The sequence below is a fragment of the Balearica regulorum genome, chromosome 14 (genome assembly GCF_011004875.1).
Source record: "Balearica regulorum gibbericeps isolate bBalReg1 chromosome 14, bBalReg1.pri, whole genome shotgun sequence".
In the NCBI taxonomy this organism is placed as follows: Eukaryota; Metazoa; Chordata; class Aves; order Gruiformes; family Gruidae; genus Balearica; species Balearica regulorum.
Window position 1 is genome coordinate 10,012,428 of NC_046197.1, and position 22,644 is coordinate 10,035,071.

Genomic DNA, 22,644 nt, shown 5'->3' on the forward strand with positions numbered 1-22,644 from the left:
GGGACAAAACAGCATATTGCTTGTCTGCCACTGTCTTTAGGTCACTGAGGTTTTAAACAGCCTAACAAGGGATGCTTGAGTAGGGAAGGAAGGGGGCTTGAGCAGCACTTGGATTTCACATGTGTAGGGACACCTGAACGGCAGATGTGCTGGGTGGGTGGATGCTGAGTTCAGACAAGACTTGCCTCTCTGCTCGCCTGCTTCTCCAGCCTGCTGCTCATCGCTGCAATCCTGACTCCTGCCCCAGCCCCCACTGTATCCCAGAGTGCCTAGCTCGATAGGTTTGGGTTTCTTCTCTTATGCATGCTGAGCCCTAGGAAGTTCATTATGCAACTAGTAGTTATCAGGACTTTGTACCTTCTTAGCTACAGCTTCTGCCATTAACCTGAATGGACCTTAGCAAGTCCTAAAAATGGTATTTGGCGTTTGTGCTCTGTGTACTATGCAAGTAGTAGTGCAATGCAAACTGGAGGGGAACAGCACAGGAGGCATCTTTAAGGCTAGAACGTGTCCAATATCCAGGAGGATAAAGAGTGTCTGTAATCGATTTGCAGTAACCCCTCTGAGCAGCCCAGGAAAATCCTTTGTAAGGCCACGTAGTGGCCTGTGTAGCTCTCCTCCCTGAGAAAGGCTGCTCTTAAGCAAGGTCCTGCAGCTTGTCAGCAACTTCTTATGCCTCTTTGGGATCCACAGCACCACCTGAATATCTGTGAACTGTTGGAGCGAGAACAGCCTAAATTATTTTGGAGTGTTATTAATGTGCTGATCTTTTCCTTTTTGTAAAGTGGACTGTTAATGGTCTTCATGTTTCCTTCTAAATAAATCTCTTGCCAAAAATATCAACCATTGCCCTCTATTGAGATGGGCAACTTTCAGCATCGCTCCAGAGAGAATATGCGTTCTAGGCATTTATAAGCTATTCATATTTTCAATCAGGATATTAATAATTTCTTACTTATGTTGAAGTGATGTAAGATGAAAAATTAATGTGGATGTTACTTTTTCTTCCAGATCTTGCAAGCTGGTTGTGCCTCTGATGTGCACGGTCTTAAATGAAGTCAACATTTTCTTTTGGGCTCTAGTTTACTTCCAAGGAAAGGAATGTAAAACTACTGTAAATACCTGACAAAGTGTTTCAGACTGTTTATTTCGTTGCCTATTCTGACTAGTCTTTATCAGCCTTATTACAGAAAAGGGAAAGTCCTTTGATGTGATCCAAATCTTTGATTGTAGAAATTCATGTAGCAATGTTTCTCTTTAGCAACTAAAACATGAGGTAGAAAGGGAAAGATTTGGGGCACTTTTACACCTTTTTTTTTGTTGTTGTTGTTTTTGTTATGTGTCTTAATTTTCTTGTATCCCTTCTGCTCCATCTATCCACACAGCTAGAGAGAGATTAGTATTTCTTCAGGGGAGGGCATAAAGCTTTTAGGGGATTCTTGAAGCACTTCTAGTAAGTGGTAAACATGCTAAAGACCTTTTTAGATACTGGCTTGTGAAGCCAAGTTGTGTTTAAAGGCTTAGTACTGGGATGAATGGCTTGTTAGAGTGGAGTTGGCTTTAGAGGCATTTGTAGAGTCACTTTCTTCTACCATCCTTCTTTCCAACTTGAAAAAAAGAATTTATCACTGGGTTTATCATCACTGCTGTCTGTGTAGGAAGGATTGTATCTTCAGGGAGAAGTTATTTGCAACTGTTACGATCTCTGTCTCTTTAATCTCTTTCCTGCTATTCTTGTCTGGTGAAGAGCAATATATTTGGATGCTGTCTTGGGCAAAGGGGGAAGCAAGGGGGAGAAATGGCCTGTTGCAGTTTCTGCCGCGGTGCTGGCTAACAGGCAGGCAGGGCTGTGTGCAGGAAACGCCGTCGTGCTCAGGGACTGCGGGAAGTGCCTTTAACCCGCTTTCATAATTAATGTTTGGGGAGAAGGAGAGTGCCCTGTGGGATAAATTAGCATTAATTCAATGTACATGCAAACAGATGTTAGCCAAAGTAGAATGGAAGAAAAGATGCCCACTGACCCAAATTTTTTGCGTTGTCCTGTTCTGTCTGTCTGAAATTTTCATGCTCTGACTGCTAAGCCTTAATAAGGAAACAATTCCTTAAGTGTTTTACCACATATGTTTTTACAATTTCATAATACACTTTTTAATGCATGCAGTCCATCTTGTCTGGGCTGCCTCCTTCACCATTGTTCTAGGCTGGATCGTCATCGGCTCCCAGCTTGCGTGTGCTCAGCTGAGGCTTGGACTGGGAACGGCTGGGCTTTGCCAGGAAACTTGGTGTTTTGTAAACACTTGGGTTTGCTGTTCTGAAATCTGTTAAATGGTCAGCACTTCTCTGAAAAGCAAATGGAAGCAATCCCATGGAAACAAAAAGCAATAAATGTTTGTGGTCACTTGAAAGGATTCAGAAGTTTATTATTGTTAGTTTCTGCATGGGATACAGAATACCAGCTGGAAACATTGCATGTGTGCCATGCAGTTGTCGTTGGTGACTTTTAATTAAGATTTGACTTTGTTTCCATGCAAATATATCTTCTACTGTGTCTTTTTAATCTAAAGAAGGCTCATGCCTTGATGTAGTTGGCAATGTCACCTTACCATCAGAAGTTCTTTTAAATATTGTATTTTTAATGACTCAAGTCTCAGCTTAAGTGTGAATGTCATTCTGAGTTTAAGTAGGTAGGTCTTTGGTCATATAAAGTGAGACCGTATGAGGGTGCAAGGTGTAACCTCGTTTATGTGTTTTGGTCTCCTTAAAGCCTATGTGAAGTTGAAATGCCTTCTGCAGCACCCCGAGAGCCAGTGCTCAGTGGTGGGTGCTGTTTGAAAGACAGCTGAGTGCATCTGTGGCAGAGAAAAAAATCAAGGAAGGAAAGGGAATATTTGAATTAAATACTATTTTAGCAAAATGTTGCAGCTTATCTGAAATGAGTATTTCTGATATATTGACACTTAATCCTCTGTCACACACATACTCTTCACCATAAGTATGGTTTCTAGTTAACTGTAGAGATATACCGTAAGTGTAGATTAAGAACTATGTAATGTCTAAATATTCTTCACTATTTCTCCATTGAAAACTGAATGCTTGAGTAAATTTGAGGAGAGAGATAAGGGTTTTCTTGTCAGCTATTGTCAACTCTGGAGAAAGGAAATGTTTCTTATTATCTCTAAGGATGGCCATGGGATACAGAATGCTAGATGTAAATCCTTGCGTTGGTGCTCTCCCATCCTTGCAGACTAGCCAGGAGCACCTGATAAACTGCAGCTTTGCTCCACAGGCTTTGCTATTGCAGCAGCTGTGGTGTCTCATTCTCATAAGAGATATTTTGGCCTTGGTAACATGAACGTGGGGTGACAGACTGCTTCTCTTCATGCTTCCCTGGCCTCGCAGCAGCTGAGGTTCTTCTGCTCCCTTGGGATTGCAAGGGCTCTTCACAGAGAGTGTAGGAGAGGATGTCTCTCCAGTATCATATGTGGTGAGATCCTTAACTGACTTCAGTTCTGTGTAGCTTACCTGTCATTCAGGAGCATTCAGTACTCATCACCTAGTTGCTATGACCTGTCCCATCGAGGGGCTGCTTATTTTCAGCTGCAAACACACTTAAACTAAATTTAAGTGTTGAAGGACGCTTCATTTCCTCTGGAGACATTTAAACTATGTATTCAAGGTTTTGCGGTATTGAGCCGTGGTGAGAACTGTTTTTGTGGTTTGTCACTGCTCTCTTCCTCATACTGTCCTCACAGGGTCCCGTCACAGCGAGCTTCTCGCTGCAAGGAGGGGGCTGAAGGAAATGGGGTTTTAACTCCTGCAGGGAGAAATTCTTCCTGGTGCGCACTGAAGTTTGCTCCCTTCTTTTTCCTTTTCCTTTCAACAGAAGTTGAAATAGCCCCTTGCAGAAATGGAAGAGAGGGGCTTAGCACAGTCTTAGCAGTGCTGTAATTTAAAGTGAGCAAGTAGTTTTAATCCACCAATATTATACCTATGTGATTATCTTAACTGGCTATTACACAAAAATAGCTGTAGTTAAAATGAAACAAATGCTTTCCTGTTTATTATGAATGAGGTAACCCCTTTTTAAAGCTTGGTAGATTCCTGGATTATTCTTTAGGGATTTCTGTCTCTGACAGTCCTAGCCTTTGTGCATCTTATTTGCCTTTCTACATATACTTAATCTGCATTAAAACTGTTTAAAAGGAGATGATGCAAAAAAACCTCCACCAACTTTAGCCTCTTAAAACTCTTGTATTAAGAGAGTATCATGTTTGTTGAGCAGAGCGCGTTGCTAGCAGCATAGAGCTGAGATCCAGATGCAGCGTGGTCTCACTGCGCCCCAGTGTTGGAATAACGGGTGTCTCGCTGTACCACTGCTACAGCCTTTGCAAGATGCCTGTGTCGGGTGTGAGTCTCCCGAGGAGGGACATGGAGTTACTGGGGAGCTTGGGGAGAAGTTGTGGGGTGCTCAGGGGTGCAGGTGACATCAGCAATCAGGAGTTACCTCTTAGAAAAATTGAGGGGCTAAGACCAACTTGGAACGCAGGAAAGGGAGGTGATGCCTCAGAGGAGATGGGGAAAAAAAGGATCAGGGTTGCCTGAAAGTAACTTTAGCTCCGTAGATCCTGAACAGAATAACCAAAGGGCATTTCAGTAATGTTGTGCTATTACCTTTTTTAATTTCCCTTCCTCTTTCTCCTCCACAGTTGCTCTCGGTCGTAATCAGCCCTTGAAAAAAGAGAAACCGAAATGGAAAAGTGATTACCCCATGACAGATGGACAGTTGCGCAGTAAGAGAGACGAGTTCTGGGACACAGCACCAGCTTTTGAAGGCCGCAAGGAGATTTGGGATGCCCTCAAGGCTGCTGCACATGCTTTCGAGAGCAATGATCATGAACTGGCACAAGCCATCATTGATGGTGCAAATATAACACTACCACATGGTAGGTTCATCTAAGATGGATGTGGCCTAAATGTAACAGTAGGTTAAGGCAAATGTTTTTTTAACCTGAAAATCAATTGATACATATATGCAGTATTTGTAAATACTTGTATTTCAGTATGCACAATGTCTTCTTGCTTGGTGTTTCAAAGCAAAATTACATTAGTGTGCAGAGGGACCAAGAAAAGCTACCTTTCTGTCGTTACCTAAATTGGAATGTATGATCAGATACATGGTGTAATACCAATTTTAGAGTCTGACCTCCATAGGCAACATTTGCGACTTTCTGTAATCTCTTGAAACACCTGCATGCTCGAAGGTACAGTTTTCTTAATTTTTTTTTTTCCAGCCTCCCTTTGTAAGGGAGTAGACTTTTTTTCCACCCCGATCTTAGGGGGTTCTTTAGCACTTGAATTGTTTTGTTTTGTTAAATTTATTTTCTGAAGAGTATGAAAAGCTTTCCCAAAAACTTGGTGCTGGCAATCTGCTGTAAGATCTTGTACAAGATAAACTGTAAGTACTTATTTCAGGTGCTTTCCCTTTCACCCTCTTGTTTTGAATTCTGATTTTTTTTTCACTGTTCTCCCTCACTCCACCCTCTGAAATGAATCACTCCCCTTTACTCCCAATAGTAATACAGTTCAAGTTCTGCATTTTAAAAAAAATAATAAAATTGAATGGATCTGTAGCTTCAGTAACATGAAATAAAAAAAAAAAAAAAAACACAAACCACAACCAAAACAACCCACACCAAAAAACCCCCACCAAGGACCCATAACAAAACACACTGAGCTGAAGCAGGTGTGTGTTCTGGTTAGGCTCTACTTGGCCTCCTCCCTTCAGAAGGGGCATGAAGAGGTTTGCACCAAATGTTTCACTTATTCCAGACACGTGGAGTTGAATGCTGTATAAAAGATGACATATATGTGCTGATTAGGGTCTCCCAGGAAGAGAAAAAGGATGATGTCCAAAATTGCATACCTTGCTGTCCAGGGTAGCTAGTCTTCATGAGACTGATGACTTATATTACCTTTTTTTTTTCCTTTTTTTGGTGGTGTTTAGGACCTCAGTTTCCTTAAGAAGTCACAGTTGATCATGTATTTAGTTTGGAAGGAGTGGATTTGGGATCTGTCTCTTCCCGTACTGAAGAGTGAAACGTTACAAGTTGTTGGGGCTCAGCGTGTTGTTTTCCCCTCTCCTGTTCAGCAGTTGGGATCTCTGCAGCATCACTGGGAGGTGGAAACTTTCAGTGCTGCGACAGGACCTTGCGTTTCCATAATTCATGGACGATCTTTTGTGGTCCTCCAGGTCATTGTTTGTTTTCAAGGAGGTTTGTGTTTTGCTGGTTTGACTGATAATGAGTGAGTTTTTGTCAAGGACAGTTATGCCTACAGAAATTATTTCTGCAGTGGCTGTAGTTCTAAAAAGAAATTTGTCAATTATTTCCAGAACTTGCCAATGCCAAGGAGATCTCAGGTCTCTTTGACAGACTTGTTGGAGATCTGTAGGCATTCTAGGCCCAATCCATTGGAGAGAGAAAAATAATCTCCCTGCTATAAGCTAGTGTGGTTTTCAAAAGATAGAGAAAGGAGTCAGGTTGTCTAGTGTGGAACTGGTATCAGAAAACATCTTTCTTCCTATGCTTGTCATACCATGCTTCTTTCCTTGCACTAGTTCATAAAACTGATCAGAATCTGGAAATCATAAATTACCTACGAGGCTTCTCGATTTTTATATATCAGTAATGTACTTTAAATAGCATATTTATTCTGTGTCCAGAAAACAACAGAATATTCTCCTTCTAAATCAATAGCATTCCTGGATTTTTGTCCTTCCAAAACATCTACACTGCTGAAAATATCCCAAAAGAACCTGGGAGTTGAGGTAGCTTGTGAGCTGGACAGCATTGTATAGGTGAGAGAGGTCTGGCAAAATTGATAACAGAAGTTACTGATAACTTTAGGTCTCCATTCAGATAAATGGAAATAATTTATATCTCGGAGACTGAGTATTTGCAAACCTAAGGTAGTCACTGCATTGTTTTGCTTAGTTGCTAAAATAAAAACAGTAGAGTTCAGGAAAACTCAGTGTTACATGTGGGGCAGGTTTAGCAGAATACAGATTATTTTCCAGTGTCATGTCTTACTGCTTATGTGAGTTCTGTCCAGATCCGCCTTCAGCTCAGCATAAAGAATTGTCTTTTAGTGTGTGAATGCTCACTCCGCAGTGAGGGGCCGAGTCTGCTTGTACACAGAAGACTGATAGAAACATAATTATTTTAGTAAATGAAAATTTGAATCACAAGTGTGCTTTTGCAGTGAGCGGGATATTATTTGTATAATGTGGTTATGGAATTTGACGAGACCCCGGTAATGAGCTATTTTGACAGCCTTAGATTGTGTATTCAGTTGAAATGTTGTACAAGTGTACATATGAACAGTGCTTCCAGGGGAAACATTAAATTTATGGCATCAAGTCACGCAAAGAAGCTGTTTGACACGTTAGGTCTCTGCTTCCTCTCGTTAGTGTGGCATAACAACTTGTAATTGCAGAGGAGGATTTTATTCAAGTGGGAAAGTTTAGGTCTGCCTGGAAGAATGTGTCTTTGCGTTCTGAGATGGAGTCGCTTGTGTGTCTGTGCTCCTTGCTTACGAGAAGAGAGGACGGGTGATGTATAGTTTCAACACTCCCAGATTTTGAAAATAGTATTTCTTAGTTTCTTGAATAACTGCTTATTAAGCTTATTCAGAGTTTAAAGCTTTAAGTCCCAGCAGTTTCTGGTTGCAAGCAAAAAATGAAACTGGGCAAATAACTCACATTTCTTCTCTTTGGGCAGCCCGAGGAATGTAGGATGGATGCTGTGCCCTGGAAATTAACCCTTGAATGCAATACTTAAGAGTTCACATACTTCTTCCCCCTTAAGTCTGGCTTTTCAGCAGACAATTTGCTCGGGGTCCTGCCTACTACTGGCAGACTGTAGTCTGCTTTCTAAGGCCCACGTGCAGAGTATTCAGAATATTTCAGAAATAAGTCAGGAATCAAAGTTGTATCACAGGCTCTGTTGCCCAAGCCAGGCCTGGCCTGAGGCTGGATTCCAAATACAGAAAATATTTTGAATATTTATCCAGGATCTTGAGTTTAGTAGTGATTTTTGTACCCACAAAATTGCATTACTTGCTTTTTATCCAACTTTCTGCTGGTGGCACTTGTCTTGTGCATCAGCTGCTTGCATAGTTGCCTGTGCAATGTGACCTTTCCACTACAGAGAAAGCTACTTGTTTTAGAAATTCAAGTATTTCTTAGTCATCAAGCATTGTTAGTACCATGTATGAATAGATTATGAATAAAAGCCTTCCATTTTTGGGGTCAGTAATGCCTGTTATCAGCAAACTGAGCTTATCTCCAGACAGGTAGAACAAACAAACTGTGCTTGTTCTGAGTGACACCAAAACCCTCCATGGTTTTGTTTACAAAAACTCACTTTGTGCAAAATTTAACAAGAATGGAAAATAGCTGTTAAGATCCAGCTGCTGCATATGCATTAACTACCCAGTCCTGTGCTTACCTGGCTCTCATTACCACCTGGATTTACCCATGTAACTGCTGAGCAGTGCTGTGCCCCACGTGGGGTGGTCTGTCCTTCCACCCTGAGCTGGGTTCTGCACGTGGACCTGGAGGATGGCAGGGGACCCGTGTCATCTCTGAAACTCATCTTTTTATACCCTTTTTATTGCCTGTAACTGTTTACCTGGCCAGGCAGCACACATCCAGTTAAGGCCATGTTTTCCGTAACAACATTAGGAGGAGATTTGAAATGCTAGCAGAGCTTCCTGAAATAACACCTAAATGCCTACATGCAATTTTGTCTTCTGGTCCACCAGAAACCCTGGTAGAAACTCCTCAGGAGTGCTTCCATGGAGTTTAGGCTTTGTTTCTTCAAATGGGAGGCAAAGGGAAATTTCGCTGCTCAGGCTGTGCGTGAAAACACTCTGCAATTTCCCCAAAGAAAACAAGCATGTAGGAAGATGATGTGTAAAAATCAAGTCAGGATTTTTTTTTTTTCCTAAGTAAATAATTTGACAATGTAGCTCTGGCATTTTGTACATGAAAACTTGTATTTGCAATGGGACAGACAAGGATGGAACGCTCTTTGATTTCTTAGCTCACCAAAGAATCTTGATTCCTAAGGAAAACTGCGTTACCAACATCAACTAAGATAAATTTCTTAACTTTATTGAAAACATGGAATTTTTCAAACTAATTTTTTTCCTCTCCTGAAGGAATAGGTCTTCTGCAAAATGATGCAATACTATGAGACTATGGCATTTCCTCTCATTTCTTTTCTATGTGCACAACTGAGGCTTAAAAAAACCCAAACTAAACCCATACGTCTACATTTTAATTGTCCCTGTGTGGAAAGTGTGTTCTGTATGCATTCAAACCCTGTATTACTTACAAAATTAAATCTTGCGGGAACTGGAGAAAGAGGGGGATGGGGACTGAGTAAGGACTGACTGAGGTTTGCAGATACAGATTCTGGCCATGCTGATACTGCAAAAAATAAAATTGCTTTTTATTCCAGAAACCTATAGGGAAGTGAGGAAAAAACCCATCTCTTCTTAACACTGCGTTCAGCCAGCTATCTCAGTTGTCTAACCTATGTGAGGAAAACTCTAACCAATGTAATTTTTCTAATGGATGCCTTTTGCTGTCTTCTGAGGTTAAAAATAGCATGTAAGAAGTATTAAATAAATAAATAAGCTTGTGGGATGGGCTTAGCACTTCTCATCTATCTTGGGTGCCTCTGTGGGATGTATTTAAAAATAGAAATAACGTTATCGCCAATTTATACCTTTTTTTCTGATGTCTTAAAGTAGCACATCCTCAATATTTTATTAATGAGGCCATTTAAATTTAATGAAAAACACTTTACATACTTCTCAGCTATCAAAAAGGAAATGTTGGAGTGTGTAGTATTTTATTAGGGTCTGCACCAAATGTTAGTGTTGAGCTGAACTTGTCCTGAAAGTAGTTAATATTAATTGGAATCTGTCTGGGGTTAAGTGGAGTTTTTAAATTTCAGGATGAACACTTAATCTACTGTAGCATAGTTAGCAGTATATTGAATTTAACTCCTTTAATACTATTTGAACAATGAAAGGGCCTCTCTGTTAAGCAGTGGCTTTGTGCTCGGGAGCAGTCAACTTCTCTGTGCCTTAAAATACAGCTTCTGTAGCTCGCAGCGTGCTTTTTCCATGAGCAGTCTTGCAGCGCGGGCTCTTTGTGTGCAAGCAGAACTGTCACATTTACTGTGTGTAACACTTGAGATCATGAAAAGGGGGGATGTGAGTATTTAACTTAAATGCTGGGGAGAAGTAGGTGAAATTACTAAAATGTTGTTGCAGTGAATAAAGTGTTTTCTTCCCCTTTGGGTGAAATATTCAACAGAAAACCGTAAAAAACCCTCAAACAAAAAAACCCCAAAGCCAACAGCAGTGGTGCAGAGGAAAGCGTGCTTCGCCTCCGCTGTTTACCCCACCCCAGTCCAAACATAAATTCCTAATTTCAGCAAAACTCTTTTTTTCCCTATTGAGCTGTAACTATGCATCATACTGTGATATTTGCTGCCTTCGGGCCTGATGTTTCCCTGTACCGAGCAGCAGCTTCTAATGGCTGTGCCTGCATCCCTCTGTGCACTGCCTGCCCTTCGTGTGCACTGGGGCTGCGGAGACTGTTGCTGAGAGGACGTTACATCGCTTCGCGTACCCGCCGTCCTTCAGTGCTCAGCTGCATCTCGGTGCAGTACTGGGGTTCAACAGACCCGTCAGGATGCACGTGCTCCTTACTGATCAGGTTGGGGGTTGGTGGTTTTTTTAGTACTTAGCCTATGTGAGCACTTACTGATTGTACTCGACAAAAAGTTACCCTCTGCTATGTTGAAAACTCCATTTTTGTTTGTAAATGAAGAGTTTCATGCTGTTGCTCAAGACTTTGGGAGTGCAAGGGGAAGGGGAGAGAGGGCAATAGCTAATGCTGATCGAACGGTGTGATTTGGGGCAGCCCATAGCATGGGTGCATTTGGCAAGATGTCAGCGTTGCTTTTAGTGTTGATTGCTTTCATTGTGCAAGAAGTCCCAAGGAGGTTTTTACACTGCTTAGGTAAATCACTGGGAGTGCTGGAAAACTTCTGCTCTGTGCTGCAGCTGGTATTTTACCTTCTCTCATTGGTCGCAAAGTAAATCAGAAGAATTATTGAAGCTTTTTTGGAAACAAAAGCTGCGTCTGTGCTCAGAAGTGTTGGACGGGCACACGGGTGAGCATCAGTGTGCTTTATTGCTGCCTAGCACTGATGGACTGTTCATGCGTTACCTTTATTAGGATAGTGTTTTCTTACCTTTGTTCAGTGAGTGGTATTACGTTGTTTCCATCCTTACTGAGATTATTCTGATGTTTGGGGAAATTTCAGGCTGGAAATTGCCTTGCTCTAACTTCTTTTCTGCAATACTTTTATGAAAAGTTTATATAGCAAGATCGTGCTGGTGTGAGAAATACAGCATTTGCCTGAAGCGGTTGTCCCCAGTGTTTGAGATGGGATGGACAACACGGTCCGTACTGGTGGGAGAAGCAACCCATAAGCAAAATACCATTTTCCTCTTCCTTGCAGGGCTGAGGCACACGATGATGGGGAAGCTGAGCAGTATATGCCATCAATATGAGTTAGTCATCCCAACCAGCCTCATCCTTGCTTGTAAGGAGAGAGGAGGGTGTACAGACCTGCCCTGGCACAACAAAACTGCCCGAGGTTGCGTATGACCTGGAGCGAAGGACTGGAGGAGTGATCACGGTAGCTTATTTTTGTAGCAACAGTAACTAAGGATGAAAATAGCATTCAGTGCTTTTGGTGAAAAGGAACCAGACAGCTCTCTGTCCCAGAGAGGGAAAGTTAGCACCCAAGTGCCAGCAGTCCTTTTTTTAAATCCTTTTTTATCAACTGTTAGTGGCTGTGCCCATTTGGTATTAATTTAATAAAAGGTATTATATATCATAGGCATATAAACTGGTTTGTATTAAAGCCAGATCCTGTATCAGAAGAGGATTTCTTCATACCATCCAGGACTGAAATCAGACTTTTCTAAGACAGGTTGAAGCATGGTCTCTAATTCAAATGATTAGGTATGAATTTTATTGTTGCAGACTTTGTGCATCACCTTTTAGAAAATACATCTGCTGTGGTGTTTTTACCTATTAAATGGGAATATCTGCCAAACCCTGCTCCTCTGTGAATGTTAAGGCTCTTCGTGTCACACACCAGATCTTTATTAACATCTAAGAAGTATTGCGTGTGGATGTCAGCAGTGGGATGCTACTGTAAATGAGCTTTCTGCAACGGGCCCTGTGTATCCATCTCATATACTGATTTTCCAGGCTCCCAAAAGAGTAATACCTTAAAGTGAGCTGCCAGGTATAGATGGGAAAGGAAGCAGTGGAAGTTGGTCGGCAGGCTCTCAGGAGATAGTCTTTAAATTTCTACAATAATTCAGAAATATCTGCAACAAAATTATATAATGTTTAACACTGACCATCTAAGTATATTTAAAATAAGTAGCTCCAGAAGTGGAGCTCTGTAATGTTTGAAGTGCTTTTTGTGTGATGGCTATATTGGACTTAACTGTTGTATTGATGAATCTGTGATTGAGAGAATCTGTACAGTAAATTTCCCTGTGGCATCCTTAGCATTTTAAATTGAATCTGTTTCCATAAACTGCTGCCTGTTAAGCCACAAGATCCTTGGGGTTTTTTTTCCCTCCCACCCTTGCCTGCAAGCTACTGTATCTATTGCTTAGCCTTTGCTAGGGGGTTAAGGCTGTAGGAATTGCTTTCTCAGTAGCTCATTTGTCTGAAGAGAGTTTTTATTGACAAAATATTTTTTTTTCTGTAAGGTATTACATTGTCTCTACATATGTGAAACGTTGTTGAACAAGGTGGTTTTGTATGTGGATACAGAAGGTTTGGTCAGGTCTCTCTAAGGATAGGGAATGGTATTTTGGTGACTGGGTGTCTAATTTTAGATTTCAGCAGAGTTATGAAAGCTTTGGGAGGTCTCTCTATCAAAGTGTGTCAGTATGGTCAGCAGTAGACTGAGGTGAGCATGAGGCCATAAAAGAAAACCCTAAAATATTTCTGTAGTGAATATCATAAAATTTACAGTTGAGGCTACTAGTTTTCTTGCTTTTTGTTTTGAGTTTGTTTTGGTTTTTTTGCTTGGGTTTTTTTTTTTTGTACTAAACTCTATTCAGCACAAAGCAGTTCTTAATTTGAGGGGAGGTTTTTCTGTTTTGTTTTTACTTCAGTTAAAAAAAAATAACAAAAGCAGTGATTAAAACCCAAAAATTGCTGGTGTCTTGCAAGGAATCAGGCTAGCTGCTGTTAGTGCTGAGGACAAGAGCGTGCATTAGGAGAGGGCTTGTATTTTGGTTTTTCTTCTACACATCAGTGTCTGGTTTTAGAAGTTGTTGACGTCAAGTTCCCTCCTTAGGTTTATCTTTGCTAAAATGGGTAGCGAATACATTGCGTCTAGCTCTTACAAGACTGCTCCCAGACTGTTTTAGTGTCTTCCTGCTCCATGCGTGCACGGTACCGATGGATACCCTGGAAAAGGGTTGCCCAGCCAGGTAAGAGCTGTGGTCCTAGTTTCAGTTTTGGCTGCTGCGGTTGTTGCAGTCTTGTTATTGCATGACTCTGAAGCACGGACACGGTGTGAGGGTGTGACAAGTGTGAAAAGAAATGCTACCTTCTGACTGCTGGATGGGCACCTGCTTCTGGGCATCAATCATCTTCACAATCCATTTCATGGAGCAACTTTGTGCATGCTCCTCCTGCCCTCTCTGTCCTCAGAAAGTACCTCCTGCTGATGACAAAGCTCTGAAATGCTCTGGCTGTTTCACTTCTGCTCAGGCACAATAATTGCTTTTTCATTAGGAGTCTTCATCTAAATTAGGCATCTTCAACCAGTGGCCTCCAGGCTGTGTGCTCCCTGCTTGGGCACCAAATTCAGCCTGCTTCAACCCACTTCCCAGTGGCCGCTCAGGGGCAGCCGGCAGGGTGGCAGCTCCTCCTCCTCCTCCTCTGCTGTCTCTTGCTTTCGTTATTCTCAGCATTTTCTCTGTGTGTCGTTGAGCCGGCATGCCTGGAAAGATGGCTTGTTGCTCTTGGGAAGTGCCTTTTTCCAGGGAGGCACGTGTGCACGCAGTGCTGGGGAAGGGCAGATACGCTGTGCCTGTGCTGCTGCCCTGCTCCGCGACCAAAGTTCTCCTAATGTTAGACTCAAATCAAAAACAGTCCCTCTGCTCTGTAGTTGTCGCTGTTGAAGACTGGCCAGATGCTTAGAAGGTCTAGCAAATTATCTGGTAAAATGAAGAGAATCATTTCATTTTTGCTTTTGATCCATGTGAAATTTAAAAAGGCAAAAGTTAATTATTACACCAATTATTTCACTCTTACTGTCCTTTGTAAAAGGAACTGAGAAATGAAAATGTAGATGCAAACTGCGAAATGTTTAAATCTTTTCTAAAGGCTTGTTTCACATTCTCTTTTACCACTTTCTGTTGTCGTTTTGGTTTAACAGCGCTGTCAAGTCCATAAAGCCTCATCACATGACTGTTGCACAATTGGCAGCTTTAGCTGCATTTTTCTTTTTAAACTGGAACTTCAAGGAGGAGATATTCAGTTTATAAATATAAGTGAGAAAACAGCTCTTCCCGGCTGAAAATACAGCATGTTATTTCAGTTCCTGGATGCTTAAACCAATCCATTTGTTTACCTTCACACTAAAAAAGGGCAAGTTTGCAGCATTAATTTATAGACTGTAGTGCAGTAGAAACACCGTCTTTCATAGTCACCACTTCAGAGCTGGGAGTTGAAAGCTTTGGAGAAACCTTTGATTTGATTTTTGTGTTTAAGTGGAGTTCTGAATACTTACACTCTTGAGTACTTTCCCCATATCCCTTTTGAAAGCATTCTAGGGGAGAGGGGCAGGGAGGTAATGTGAATAACCTCATCCTGCATTGACCTGAAGTCTCACAGCCAGTTGTTTTTGCTCTTCAGCTATGTTTTATCCTATTTTGCTCCAGTTTTTACTCTAAAAGGACCCATGGAAAGCAGAGTATTACTGTAAGGGTGTTACAAAGCACAAAATAAACTGAGGAAGAGAAACCCTTGGTTTTATGTGAAGTGACATAAAAGATTGCTTTCCTAAATAGCAAAGCTAGCTGTTGCTGGTTTCTTTCATTTGATATAATTCCTGGGATTGTTTTCACTTGAGTCAGAGGAGGGATGCAAGGGAGCAGGGACGCAATGCTGTACAGCAGGATGGGGTTACTGCTTTGCAAGTCCCCCTCTTCAGAACTGCTCAGACTTTGGAGGGGAGAGTGAACATCCTAGCAGGGGAAGTACTGAGAATGAATGACTTTAGTGGGTTGTGTGGGTGTGTTCAGCATTTCTTTCAGGTATGAGAGGCAGCATGGGAGAAAACAGAATGTGTATTCTCAGTTTGAGAGAGCAGTGGTAAAGTAGAGTTGGCTTCCCAATACTGACCAGGGCTGTGGACCCTGAATACTTTATGCTGTGAAGCAAGATGAGCAGGTTGTCTTCTTCCCTTTACACGATCTCCTTGTTCCCCCTGCACATCCCTGGGGCTGCAGGATGGTGAGCAGGGCGAGTGTACATCTTTGGGTTTAAAATGTCCTTTGCCACAATGTTGGGTTACTTTTGACATTCATCAGTTCCCCTGTCCAGTGATTCCATGGGTATTACAACAAGCAGGAACTGGGAGTTGGACAATTGCTAGGATGGTTTTCTTAAGAGAAGGATGCAAGACAGCAGCGATTTTAAAACACAGTGCACTGCAGAGGAACCCTTGTCCACTACATAATGAAGTGATTCTTAACAGCATCATTAAATGGGTTATTAATTTCCATCCCTTATGCTGGAAAGTTGTGGGCTGGGTGTGACTGCAGGTTTCTGAAGAGCACTGGAGTGTAACCCCTGTGTCCTGGGAGGACTGTGCTCCACTGGGATGTGGTTAGAAGTGAAAGGTGGAGATGCTTCAAGAGATGCTTGAAGTATCATCCGTTGCTAGCCTGTCACTGTGCAGCCTGTGGCTGAATTAAAACCGTGTGTTTGTATGGTATTTTTCATTAGAGAAATGCTTCTTGTAAAAGTGAGCTGTTCAAGAGATCCCATGACTGAACACTAGAGAAATGCCAATAAATTCTTTTGTAATTGGCGAATTCTTTGTGAGAAGGCTGCGTCTGCAGCACCTACCAGGCAGTGCTCCACAGTGTTGGTGTTTCTCTTGTTCACAAGGAAGCAAGTAACAGCCAGGCTAAAGTTTGGCCAATGTTTACGTTCTTTCTGTATTGCAACCGCCGTGCATGGCGTGTGGTAGAAAGCTGAGCACAGCGATTTGTGAGTAGAGAATGAGGGGAAATTACAATAGCTAATCAATGAGGCAGTTAAAGATAATCGTTGGAATTGGGTTAGCGTATAACTACTGGAGGTGGTTTTATTCTAATGGTGCACTCCTTTCTCTTATTTTAATTTTGTTTTCCGTCCTCTTCAAAATTCCAGATCACTGTGTGGAATCTCTTACTCTTTCCTCCCATTTGCTTAAAGCTGATGTGCTTGGGCCAGTACTCTGACACTAGGAGTAAGTACGTGTATTCACAATGTAAAATGCACCTTGTGCTGCTTTAAAGCAAAGGGCTGCTGTGGAAGATGGTGAGAAGACCCATCCGTATTTGGGAATTGCTTTAATTTCCCTTACAGTTTTCGTTAGTGCTTGTGGCACAGTGACGTGTGTGGTTCTGCAGCTGCAGTCTCGTGTGTCGGGTGTTTTCCATAGGAACGGTACAAGCTGTGTCTGCCGTCGTGAGTGCAGCGTGTTGGTGCTGGTGAAGGACATGTTACGCTGTTGTGCTTCACCGGACTCCTCCTAACCTTGAAACAGTCTATTTTCTCAAAAGCCTCTTCAGTCCGGAGCTACAATTAAGATGATGCTTTCCATCATTTCTGCTGTGATTAATATTTTTAAAATAGATGCACATCCTTTCTGAGGGACACTAGATTTCCATGTTTTCTTAAAATGGAGCATTGAATCCAATCATCAGGATGTAAAGCAGTTGTGGCTGGCTGAAATATTTATATATCTAAGTGCAGGCTAGAAACTATCAACCCTTCAAATAAAAGCCCACTTATGGCTACATCCTACAGTTGTTTTCCTTAAATATTTTTAACTTCTGCTCTTGTTTTTTGAAAGGTATTTTGAGGAGCTTCGTCAACATAATTGCTTGGACTCTTCTCAAGTCTCTTCCCCTGGTAGCATATGCCCGTCTGTTTCCTGTCTTTGGTTTCAGTTTGCCTTTCCTGGTGCAGTGAGGACAACTGTACAACGCTGTTTTCAGAACTGCTTTTTTTCTTTCTTTTTTTTTTAAACCATTAATATGTGATCAGGAAAGTGCAGCTAACTCCTTTAAGGGGAAGAAAAAAAAAAAACCCCACCCAGAAAAACAAACCAAGACTGACTCTATATGATGGCCATTAAATGTTCAAAATAAACCTCGACTCATGACAGAAGAATGTCTCAAATTCTTCATTTAAGAAGTTGCAGGCTGCTTGTTGATCTGCATGTTGCAGATCTTCCAGACAGGAGTATGTCTGCTTTAAGTGAATAATATTCCTCTGGTCTTTGATAGTGGTCAGGACATGATATCTAGTTTATTAGAGACTCCACAGGAATGGACACTTACTCCATCACTGGCCACTTACAGCAGTGAAACTGGGTATCTGCTTCTTCTCCCTTGCTGTCTGCTAGTAAAATGAGAAAAAGAAATATGAAGTGTTGAAAAATGTATTTCTCATTGAAAATTTCTGTGTAAGCCAATGAGAGTCCCCTAGATACTGTCTTCTGTGTGAAAAAAGTGATCTTCAGAGGTGGTATTGCTTGCTTCTGTAATCAGCATGGAGCATTCTGCCCTAAAATTGGTGTTCCTCAAGGAATCAGTGTCCTTCAGAGTGCCTCTGGTCAGTAAACGAGGGGCTCAGCCAGGCTCCTTGCCCATATATACATCCTGCTCCTCCTCCACCACCTCCAGTTGACATTTGGCATCTTTCTCTGTTTAGGCTTCAGGTATTTAAATAATAAGATGGTAACTTCTCTCCAAGACCGAGACAAGACAGTTATGGTCAGAAGTGAGTCATAGGAGAAGGCTTCTCCCTAACACAACTTTTTAGGGCTGGGTAATGACTGAGGAAAGTCCTACCTGGGCTGTGTTACAGAGGGCAATGTTAAGGGGATGCCTTGGGATGGTAACTGCAAGTCATTACAGGGCTTCAGAGAGCATTACACAACAGATTTACCTCTGGAAATGGAGCTGAAAACTCCATAATGTCTTCAGCACTTAGCAGACTTAGCAGGCTGGTGAGGGTGTATTGGAGCACAACAAAAGCATGTGATAGATACCGGCTTTCTTTGGTGAAACCCAGATTTGCCAGTGAGGGGAAAAATACTAATTTCTGAAAAACCTAGATTTTTTTTTTTCCTTAGCACTAGTGTGTCTTGTGATAGTATATACCTTGAAAAAGTTAAAACAGTAAAGAACTTCTAAATCATAACTTGAAAGAAGCTGAGTTTGTGCAGACCTAGAACTGGTGGCTGCTTTTTGCTGACAGTTATCACTGAGAAGTAGAACAGGCTTTGATTTTTTGCTGATACACTTCTGAGTTTAATACAGAGCCTACCATAGATCAAGCACAAGCGATGTTTGGTTCATAGCCTTATTGCAAAGAAAACTTGCAACAAATAAAGTATTTCCCTGCACACTTTAATAGTTATTATACAGAAGTAAGAAAATCTCAGAGCTGCCTTTATTTGTTCTGTAGTGATCAAGCAAGATTTTTGTAGAAGGTTATAGCTGCAGCAGGGCCTTGAATGTTTAACCTGTCTGAGCTCACATGGTCTGTGCAGAACCCCAGAGCCTCTGCTAGTTGCACATTTAGGGCGTGATGCAGCTCTGACTAACATACAATCTTCTATGTTTATGTTTAATCAATACATTTTTTTTCTTTTTTATTGTAAATCAGGTAATTCTGAAGGAACAGCATCTCAGAGATGAAGAGCATATTACATGGGATAAAGCAATGCTGCAGCCTTCTGTTGCTTCAAATCTTTCCTGTAACCTCCTTTAATCCCCTCCACCCCCACTTTTTTAAACATCCTTGTGTTGTAGTTTTATTTTTAGGATATAGGTAATAATGTGGGATTATGTTGGTTTGCTTGACCTCCCTGGAACCTTTAACATTTTTGCTGGTTATCCTTGGAGACTGAGCATGCAAATGAATGACTTCCATGCTCATTAACAGGTCTTTGAATGTCAACACAGGGATACAGGCAAGGTTGGGAGCAATAAGAAAAAAATGGTACAGGGCAAAATTTTGTTGGGGTCATTCTGTTCTTTCTTTCTGTCCCCTGTTGCATATAGGTAGGTCGAGAGGAGAGTGGTTTAGCCTTAGAAAGTAGTTTTCCACATCCTTTCCTCCTTGTAAACTGATGTAGGACTTCTCTGCACTCCATAAAAGCCAGTATTTGCTTTTGTGTTCAGTCTAAGGGGTTGTCTCCACCGCTCTGTTGGCTGAAGCTATAATAAGTGCTATCTCAAGCTGAATTTCCATCTATATCCACTTTGAGCTCAGATTAAACTAAGTCTCAAATATCATTTTGCTGCTCAGAGTGGGCATTGTGGTGGGCAGAGGATTGTTTGAAGGTTAAGCGCACCAATGTTCGTCAGGCAATGGAGACAGAGCAGCTCGAGTTGCTGGAGTTAGTAGTTGCTAACTGAACCTCCCTGTGTAGGGCAGGACCTCTTAGCGTGGTTAGACTCTGCCTTCTGCACCTGAGAAGCAAAAGGACATAGGTTTGGGGGTTTTTTTAAGGTGGCTATGAATCAGTCCAAGGTAGAACAAGCAGTTAAGGAAAAGTGGATTGTACTTAATGAGATCAGTCTCAAGCAAAGGTAATGTTATCTTTGCCTTTTGTCATATTTGCAAAGGAGTGCAGCAGGCTCTGGCGTATTTGTCGGATGATGTAGTGGTCCGCGTTGTTGATGACTAGTGTCCTGCTGATCTTAGCTAAAGGAAAATCCTCTTAAAGTAAAATGCAAATAGCATTTGCAGTTACCTTGTCTTCCAGAAGTAATTGGAAATAGCAAAGTAGTTTGTCAAGAAAGTGAGACTGAATAGTTATGTTTTGTGTATGGTTGTTATGCAAAAAGTCCTACTGTAATGGACTTCTTTCTCTGCATGCTGAAAAGAGTGCTCACAAAGCATGTTGCTTTTCATAGAGTGATAGAGTCCTTTTGTAAATGTAGGGGTCTGTTTAGGATTAACAGAACTTGTGCAGTCCAAATGGTGGCATCTCCTGTTTTGTGAAGGAATAAAGCTTTTGTACCTCAAGAGCCAGTAAGCTCCATTTTCTGGTGGCCTTTCTGCAACATCGTAGTCAAACATCCATGACTTCTGCATCAGATGGAGACTTTGAGTCTGTTTTAAGAGAACAGAGGGAAAAGCTTTGTAGACCTCCAAAGAAAGCAAAAACTGCTTAAGTCTTTGTGGTTGGCAAGAAAAAGGAAAATCTCTATCAGTTGTATAAAATGCTGTTGTTAACCTCCCATTTGGTTTTCCATTTTAACTGTGTTAGTCATAGGGGTTTGGATGCTGAGCGCTAGATATTCACTCTTGGTTTATGGGAACAACAGGCTAGTTAAAAATTCAGTGGTAACAAAGGCAGTGATAACTTCTGTAAATCTGAGTTTAGCTTCTGCACATCCTCACACTGAACAGATAACCTGGTCACTTTAAACATTGCCAAGTTAGCAAGTTGTCTATGGAGGGGTATGATGCAAGCTCAGATGATTGTGATGCTACACTTTTTTTTTCTTTCTCCAAATCCCCTCACCTCCTTTGAGAAGACGCATAACAGAGAACAGCAAATGTAAATGAAGAGGGTATACAGAGAAGCTCTTTTACCAACCAGATTTTTTTAAAAAAAAATTATTTCTAAGAAGCCTGTCTAGACAGGCATCTATTTTAATGACATGCAAAGCAGAATAGTACATGAATACTTCATTAGTAAAAAGACTTGTCATCTTTGAACCCTGATGTAATGTTTCTTGGAAGCTGTTACCTTCTTGCAATATTAGATCCAAGTTTTACACAGTGATACCAAAGTGGCAGTACGTATGTCATTGCTAACATGATAACTACCAAGCATTAATACATAATTGATTTTCGCTATCAAACTTGATTTGGATAAAGAATGGCTCACCAACAAATTGGTCTGTTCTAGAGTTTGTGTCATGGCAAAAGCTTGCAAGGAAAGGGATGGTGAAACTTGTAAAGGATGCCACGACTGGGTGACTGATTAACCAGCCTCTGAACTCGTGGTTGTGGTTAAAATTCACCATCTTCGTGCATTGTTTAGTTCATAGTTGTTATTCAAAGTCCTGGTCTCGTAACTGGCAGTCCTTAGCCACATTGTGGATTGCAGGTGTGTACTGGCCCGATGGGCGTCTTAGTTCTTCTCTGCCAGAACCAGAGGAGACAAAAAGCCAATGAACTTCATAGACTTGTAGGTATTTGTGCTCTAATAACACTGTATTAAGGAAAAATTAGCTCTTGTCTGTAAGTTACATGGCTGTCAAGTTTTGAGCTTTCTGGTATAGGTCCCCTCTTCTCTGGCTTCCCATTTCTCTGGCAGATGAGCACGGATGGGCTGCAGATCCCAGTTCTTCCGACAGTGTTGCCACTGCCGTTGTTGGCATTAGTGACGAATTTTGAGAGAGTTGGTTCAGGGCCCTGAGCCCCCCTTTCCCACAAGCATTCTTTCCCAAATCGTTCCCCGTCCCCACCTGTCCCTCCTCCCATGGCAGCTAATCCTTCTCCTCTCCCTGCCCTGCTCTCCCCTCTCCAGCACAGCGGGGATGTACACCTACTAACTGCAGCTAAAATTTGTAGAAAAGTGGTTTGCTTATCTAGTGCAGAATTTTCTGTCTTTCAGAAGACTGTTAATCTTAATTATCTTTCACCTTCAGCGTAGTTAATTAGTGCTAATGAATTAACTGATGTTGGTGCTCTGCTATGATAAAGGGAGAGGACCGGTGTGCCCAGCGATGCATCTTGCATCTGCACCAGCCTTTTCCCAAAATAAACACCCCCTGCTCCCCCCTCCTCAAAATCCAACCCAAACCAAAAGGTTTCTGACAAACGCAGGTAGCAGTGGCATGCAGGCAGACTGGCTTTCACTTACAACACATGGACGAGACACACCTCAGGCTGGGTGACGATGGCATGTTCGTCTTAAGCCGGCAGAGCTGCACAAACTCCTTGCCTCACCTCGCTGCTCAGATGCCTCTTTGTTTCTTTGGCAGGTGAGTTGCAGGTATTGCCATCTTAGAATGCAAGCTTTGCTCTCTGCCGTGCTGCTGCCCTCTGGTTTCAGTAGGTACGGAGCGCTGCTGATTCAGTGATAGCGGTTTGGATTTTCCTCCCCTGTGCAGGCGTGAGTTGCAAAACTGGTTTTAAGAATGGTTTACTCATGAGATCGCCAGTTTGGTTCACAAACCTGTCCCACACTGTGGTAAGGTGTGCTT

At 41.8% G+C, this 22,644-nt stretch overlaps 1 protein-coding gene across 3 annotated transcripts in view; it reads left to right on the forward strand.

Moving 5' to 3' along the window:
* Positions 1-22,644, forward strand: part of UBTD2 (ubiquitin domain containing 2) — a 58,143-nt gene that overhangs the window by 25,930 nt on the left and 9,569 nt on the right. For all 3 annotated transcript variants that reach the window (XM_075766237.1, XM_075766236.1, XM_075766238.1), the window contains one exon: positions 4,707-4,943. In XM_075766237.1, the coding sequence (XP_075622352.1) occupies positions 4,707-4,943 (237 nt within the window). The remainder of the gene's footprint in view (positions 1-4,706; positions 4,944-22,644) is intronic.